The sequence below is a fragment of the Dipteris shenzhenensis genome, chromosome 9, assembly GCF_047967505.1.
Source record: "Dipteris shenzhenensis isolate YYH24624 ecotype China chromosome 9, Dip_SZ_1.0, whole genome shotgun sequence".
NCBI lineage: Eukaryota > Viridiplantae > Streptophyta > Polypodiopsida > Gleicheniales > Dipteridaceae > Dipteris > Dipteris shenzhenensis.
Window position 1 is genome coordinate 11,646,836 of NC_141604.1, and position 7,074 is coordinate 11,653,909.

Sequence of the window (7,074 nt, forward strand, 5' to 3'; positions counted from 1 at the left end):
GATGGCTTACCAATGGTGGAAGGGGCATATGGACCCTAGAGTTAATGTAGGAGCAACTATAGGCCTTTGACTATCCTCAACACTTGCTACAAGATAATTGCAAAGGTACTCTCCCTCAAGTTTGCGGGACAAGATGAAAGTGTCGATAAGGCAGGAGCAAACAGGTTTTATAAAGGGTAGACACATCCTAGAAGCAATCTCAACCTCTGGGAAGTCATGGAGTTGGCAAATGAGGAGGGACAAGACATCTATGTTGTGAAAGTTGATTCATAAAGGGTATGACAGAATGAAATGACGGCATGAACGGGGGATTTACATAAGGATTTGGTTAGGACTTCCAACGGTGTGTAGACACAACATAATATTGGAAAAAAGGGACCTCGATGCTGCAGCGCTCCTGTAGTGAAGCGGAGCTAAGAACGCGCTTGCAAATTTGCTAACCTCTTTGTTATCCTATGTGAGCTGCTTTTATTCCAGAAAAGATACATCAGCAATGTATACAAATATTAGAACTAAATAATAAACCAAGATTTGAAACTGGAAAGTTTTTCATAAATAGGTTCCCATCCATGCTAAGAAAAACATCTCAATGCTTAGCTAAACTGAAATAAATTGAATTGGAATTAAACCAAATCAAGCTCCTTCAAATCTGTGGAAAGCTTGAAGAGGTTCGACTCAAATAAGAGGAAAGCTCGAAGAAAGCCCACGGTTGGATTAAATTGAAGCCCCTGTATGGTGGACTGAAGAATTGAAGGTGTTGTAACAAAGTTCCTGGTAGTCAAACGTGAGGTCGAATCAAATCTGGAGAAAGCTAGAAGAAAGCTAGGATTGAGTTACTACCATAACAGTGGATTCTTGCCAGTAAGAATTTGAAGTGGAATCAACTCTGAGGAGAGCTTGAAGACAGCCCAGGCTTCAAAGCTCCTGTATCAAGAAGTTGCTGGTATGTCAGAATAGAGGTCGAATCAATCTGAGGAAAGCTTGAAAAAAGGCCAAAGATGATCAATGGAATTTCCTGCTCAGCACCATCGTGGTGATGGATCTCCAATTGGAGTATTCTAGGAAACCCTGCAAGAACGAAACTATGCATACTCAAGCCAAATCTGCTGAGAAATGCTAAGAGCTCCCCTGTCCAACAAGAACAAGCAGAGCAGTAACCTATTCCAAAGTTGTCCAACGGTTCAAGCAACTCACTGTCTTCAGGATCTAATCTTTACGTTTCTTTGACAGAATTTCAATTTCCTACTGGGGGAGTCATGGACGTTGTTTGCTCTGAAATGCTTCATGAAAAGCTCTAGCCAGAGTTGATTGTCACACGTCCTGGGAGGTGCTTTCCTTCTGCACTTCTACATCTGCAACCTTGCATGACCCTCTTCCTGGGAGAAGCATCAAGGAGGCTCTCCCCACAACCAGACCCATGAAGCTGCTGCTTCCTTCACCTGATTTCCTTGGTAATTTACCTGCAGCACCGTCTTTCTCTGCATCTGTGACCAAGAGGAGTGCTGCTGCTAGGGGCTCTTTAGGGCGACAGGGTCTGAGCTGAAGGATGTTGCAACGGCAGAACGGGCAAGAAGGAGGAGGAGAATTGGGCATGCCGGGTTTGGGTTTGCTGTGACAGCAGAGGGCCAACGTGCATCCAGCGCACATTTGATGGCCGCAGTTGTCGACCTCGATCGTGCAGATCTCTTCGTAGCAGATGGAACATAGCTCGAAACCTTCTTTCTCCTGCTTCGTGCACAACGTTCAAAGAAAAAAAAGAGAGCATTCAGGCGTGGAGAGCCGAGCTTTGAATCCTTTTCTATCATAAACCACAGAACATCGCTCACCTCTTTCGCTTCTGTTGCCCCGTTCGTCTCATCATCCTTCAGATTGGCTTTCTCATTACCAGCGGTCGTCTCTCTCGCTTCTGTAGCCTCTATCAAGGCTGCTTCGAGTAAGATCTTTGCCTCTGGGTCAAGATTGCGTATGAATCGCCATGACGACGGCCACACCAGAGGTTCCGCTGTGTCTGGATTGAGCAAAGCCGCGCATGCCCCATTCTTGTACTTGATGGCTATGGAGTAGGGAGTGCGCCTGCAGAATGAGATGTGCTGAGAACCAATCCTTCCTTGGAGAGCTAAAGCAGACTTCTTTTTCCGTGCAGATCACAGGGAATGGAAGTTAGAATAGCTGCGCTTACCCTTTCGAGTCCCTGTGGTTTCGGTCCGCGCCCCACGCAAGAAGCTCCTTGACGCATTCAGCTGAACCTCCACGAGCTGCGAAATGCAGAGGAGTGCTTTCGTATCCGGATCTGCAAGGAAAAACGATCGAAGGTCAAACGCAGACGATTCGCCCAGAGCCTGAGACATCTAACGTCTTCATGGAGCACTCTCTTACCCGCTAGTAGCAGAAGGGCGGGTAGTGGTCGCACAGACAAGGGCACCGCTACTCAAGAGAAGGCGAACTACTGCAGCATGGCTCCAGCGCGCTGCGAGGTGGAGAGGCGTTGCTCCTACCCCATCTCTCAAGTTGATGAATCGAGCAAAGCCCCTGCAAACGAACTCAAGTTTGATGAATTACTTTTTTCTGGGCGTCAATCTAAAGGCAAAGCACGGCGGAATTTAGACGTGATGGGAAGTTCACCATGAATCAGCCACAGGCGGTTGCTGGCCGACATTGAGGACGAGCTGCATACAGGCGAGGTGTCCGCTCTTGGCAGCATAGTGCAGGCAAGTCCTACCATGAAGTGAGTCGAACATGAGTACCTGGACACAAATGAGGGAACAGTAATCTGCATCAAGAGCTGTGCTTTCCTGCGCCTCGGATCAGCTGATATGATACAGTGCTGGAAAGAATTGAAAGAAGGAGGATTTACGTTGGCGCCCTTGTCAAGCAGCCGCTCCACGCACTGCACTCTCCCGTTTTTGCAAGCCAGCATGAGAGGCGTCTGCTCAGAGGCAAGATCGGTTTGAGAGCGGGAAGAAACGATTGAGAGTACTGCAAGGGGGCAGAAATGCGCACCTGTTTGTGGGAATTGAGGATATTGACTGGAGCATCTCGGTCAAGGAGGCCGGAGAGGACCTGCAGGATGATGAGCAAGGGTAAGAACGGAGGAGAAGGCAGAGATCAAGAGACGGCAAACACGATGAAAATGGTGGGAGATGAAATCGAACCTCAGGCTGGCCGAGCGAGGCTGCGAAATGGAGAGGGGATTGGCCGCGAGGAAGCAGGGTGGAGAGGAGGACGGAAGGATTGAGGGCGAGGATGGAGTTGACGGATTGAAGGTCGCCTTCGCGTATGGCATACGAGAGCTCCAGAGGCAGGCTATGGCGGAGCATCCTCAAGGACAAAGGTATCCGGGCGCAGCTCAGATAAGACCCCATGGATTCTTCCGGATTCCGACCGTTTGCTCGCACTTATCGATCGACGGATTGGTCCCGCATCGACGATCGATGCGTTGCCGGACAACCTCGATCGAAAGAGACGATTGATCACTCCATACCGTCGACAGAAATGTGTACTGGTGGTGCAACAATCGAATCGAAATTTCAATTTCGAGTAGATCCGGCCAGGAACAACTTTCAGTTCTTCTGTAATAGACGATTTCTGATGAGAACGGAAAACGGCAAGAGAAACGAGGATTTCGAGCTGACGAAAACGTTGCCGGAAAGGGAATTGAGCAACGGAAATGGGAGGTGAAGTTAGGGTTAGTAGTGACAGAAACTAATGGCGACCTACGTTCATAGTAGGTCTACGAAATCAGATTGGCATCTTGCAAAGCAGAGGGATGGACGGTAGTGCCGATGTAGACAAGACATTTAAGTAACATTCCGGAACGACTTCCGGCGACTTCCGTCGGTTCAAAGCGACGGAGTGCGCGCGAATTTCTGACCCGTAAGGCGTAAGGCTTTGAAATGGGATCTTTCACGTCCACAGAGCCGCCGGGAACAGGGTTCTGTCGTTGTCGGGTGGCCACAATCAGAAATATCTGTCCACCAATCGCCGGAACTGCGTCACTTCAGCACGAAGATGCTGAATCACACGCTACGAATCCCATCAGCTTACGGCATGCTCTCCGATCGACGGCAAATTTATCCGTCGCGAAAATAGCTCTCATTTTTCCCGTGTCGGAAGAAAAACCACCGTTCTTCATGCTCGAGCATCGTCGAACATAGCACATAATCTTTAGCGATTCACAAACCGGCGGCATTCCTACCGTTTGCGGCCGGGGCTACATCCTGCGGCTACAGACGCCAATTTGTTTCCCGTCTGGTCTCCGTCTCGAAGGAATGTCGTGGAAAATATCTCCAACGTCGTTCAGTTGACGACTTCTTCTGAGGATTCTACTTGATCCCCAGAAATGTACAGCAAAACATCGTCACGAAATCCTTCTTCCTACCCCGCTTGCAAAGTTCCGTAGCAGAAACTTTATTGTCGGGAGTACTAACACCAATAATTTCACTGTTTCACAGACAGACAGACAGACTACACCCGATTCTGTACTCCCTCGCATCCTGAGAACGTAAATTTAATGCCGAACCCGTCTCACGACGACGGAAAACATGTTTATTATTTCATGCACCCGATTTTCTAATTTTCTCGCTCGAAACAGATGCAACCTGCGGATGGAAATTATCTGTCTCAGGACGACGGAACGAAAAACTCCGTCGTGATAGTGCGGGAGTGGCATTTCGCCATCGGAGAAGGCGAGGCGTCCGGATCTCTCGTCGCCAGCAGGACCCGCCGAAAACAAAGACGTGTTGTAGACGCCATGGCCGATCCTTGGTCAAAGATCCGTCCAAATGCCCAATATTTTCATCGAAAATGGTGGCGGAACAAAAATCTTGTCGGACCCCGCGCGCGCGCGTTGCCAACTGAAAATCATCAGGAAGATGCTTGCCGGTGAAAATTTCTACTTACGACCGGCTCCGTAACCGCAAATATTTTCACGAAAAAAAACCGACGGAAGTTCGTTCAACTGACAAACCACATGAATTACCGGCCGAGAATTAAATTTCTCAATACCGGAAATCTTTGGATCGAAAAATCTTAAATTTGACAAGTCAGTTGAACCGTCAGAAATTCAAACCAGCCACATAAATTTCCCGGCGGCATTATTTAAAACCATATATCTGGGCCATGGTCTACAATTACTGCTACTTTTGACATACTAAAAACATGCTCTAATATTTTTCAACTCACGCACTCAAAACCTCACCAAGCCCATCTTCCTCTACTCGAGTTTACATTGTACACACTCTGCATGCCCAAAGGTTGATGGACGAACAAGATTGCCCACCCCGGTGCGGATTCAGTTATTGCTTGGACAACTTCCACAGTGTGTGTAAACGCCCTTTTAACAAACCCCAACACCACCTTGTCACATCCGTCGCCTCGTCTCGCACTCGTTGCCACTTACCAGAGGTGCTCAGGCTCCGGCATTCATCTCAACATACCAAATTCCAAAACCCTTGACATTGGTTCCAACCCTCGCGTTTTGCTTAAGGCTCAGTCAATGCACACGCAATCATTATTGCACAGCTCACACAAAAATTCGCTCTTTTGGCACCTTCGATTTGCAAGGTGCTGATTCGGGCACTGGTGTGGTATTTCATTTGAACCGGTTGATGCCTGTAATCTTTCACAATTCACCTGTGCAAAGGTGGACAGAAGAAGCCATAAGTATCCAGGCTAGTGTACGAGAACCAACAACTAGTCATCAGGCCGACCATATTTTCATCCCCGTTACAATGCACATGAATAAAACTTAGCCATTCCAGGGGTCCTGTGCAAAGCTGGTGCTTCCCCAGCCTCACATTTTCTACCTCGTGTGCACAAACCCTAACCCTAAGTGGTGGCTGCTCCACGGGCCTTCCACGTGATGGAAGGATGTGGCTCCTCAAGTCACCATCAAATGGATTTTGCTATCACAAATCACCATTTGAGAGTAACCTAGGTCCCCAAGTTTCTTCCCTATCTCATTAAATCATTGTTCCTCAATTATGCATGCAGCGAATCGGAGCATCACCACATCAATCCACAATTAATCAGTTTCGAAGTCTGAACATCCAATTGACAACATGCCAATGCCATAATTTATGACTTGAATCTATATGCACTAATTCCCATGTTATATCATAAGTCTTCATATTCCACTTCCTTGAGGCATCGGGCCCTAATTCTAGCTCTACCATCTAATGCCATTCATGAGTGGCCATTGTCATGTAAAATAAAGATATCATCTATTTTTTGAGTTTGTATATATTCACTACTCTTAAAAATCTTTAGCTGATTGATTTGTTTTCACACAATTGATTATGATTAGGATGTGGTTTATATTAAAGACTCACAATATAAAACCATGATGAAAACACAATATAAAACAATGATGAAACTTGCAAAGCAACATTGTGAAAGTACCCTACATAAAAGAAGAATGTGTTGCATTTAATTTCTTAAACGTAGAGGGGTCTAAAATTCATTATTGACATTTCTTATCCTTCCTTTTTGTTACATGGGTTTCTCTCAATATAGTGAAGTATACTAGCGCCTTTAATATATAAACTAGGTCTCAAGGGATATCAAAGGAAGAATTCTCTTTCTAAGTGACTCACGTGGGTCTCTTTCAACTATTTTTGCCCACATACGCATACATTGAAAGGAAGCCCTACTTACTACGTACACATATTTTTAGACAAGATGAAAAATCAATAAAAGGGAGAAGGGTAAATATTTTTGTTTGCATTGTATCTTTTCGATATAATAATGCGAGTGCCATTCACATGTAGGAGAAATATATTATTAATTATCATAAATTAATAATAAAATACTTTACCTCGCAATTTTACCAAAGATATGTCCCTAAATGGGCCAAAGTCAGGAAGGATGGAATATCCTGGATTATCAAAACTAAAGGCATTTATATCTATCTATCTCTCAGTAATAAATTCTATCATAATTGCTTCTATCACAATATTAATGAGACTTACGACAAATGAAATTCAACAAAGGTGCTTTGAAACACTTTGCTAAATATAGAAAGCCTCTCTAGAATATCTGCCATAAAGTGAAGATTATATGTAAATTTAAAGCTAT

The 7,074-nt window shown here is 45.7% G+C and overlaps 1 protein-coding gene across 1 annotated transcript; it reads right to left on the reverse strand.

Annotated features, from left to right (window-relative positions):
• Window positions 1-568: 568 nt before the first annotated feature.
• On the reverse strand, window positions 569-4,107 carry LOC147898198 (putative E3 ubiquitin-protein ligase XBOS31). The gene is made up of 9 exons (XM_087379077.1): window positions 3,718-4,107; window positions 3,153-3,499; window positions 3,001-3,060; window positions 2,855-2,926; window positions 2,623-2,744; window positions 2,377-2,529; window positions 2,180-2,290; window positions 1,827-2,073; window positions 569-1,725 (listed from the first exon to the last, which is right to left on the reverse strand). The coding sequence occupies exons 2-9, from the start codon at window positions 3,360-3,362 to the stop codon at window positions 1,312-1,314; spliced, it is 1,389 nt and encodes a 462-aa protein (XP_087235203.1). The 5' UTR covers window positions 3,363-3,499; window positions 3,718-4,107; the 3' UTR covers window positions 569-1,311.
• Between the last annotated feature and the right edge of the window lie 2,967 nt (window positions 4,108-7,074).

What these genes read in the sequence shown, in the direction of transcription:
- LOC147898198 (XM_087379077.1), bottom strand. Translation starts at nt 3,362, where the DNA reads ATGGGGTCTTATCTGAGCTGCGCCCGGATACCTTTGTCCTTGAGGATG. An exon ending in CCTCGCTCGGCCAGCCTGAG is followed by an intron (nt 3,061 to 3,152) that starts GTTCGATTTCAT and finishes ATCATCCTGCAG; the next exon opens with GTCCTCTCCGGCCTCCTTGA. An exon ending in AACCACAGGGACTCGAAAGG is followed by an intron (nt 2,074 to 2,179) that starts GTAAGCGCAGCT and finishes CTCATTCTGCAG; the next exon opens with GCGCACTCCCTACTCCATAG.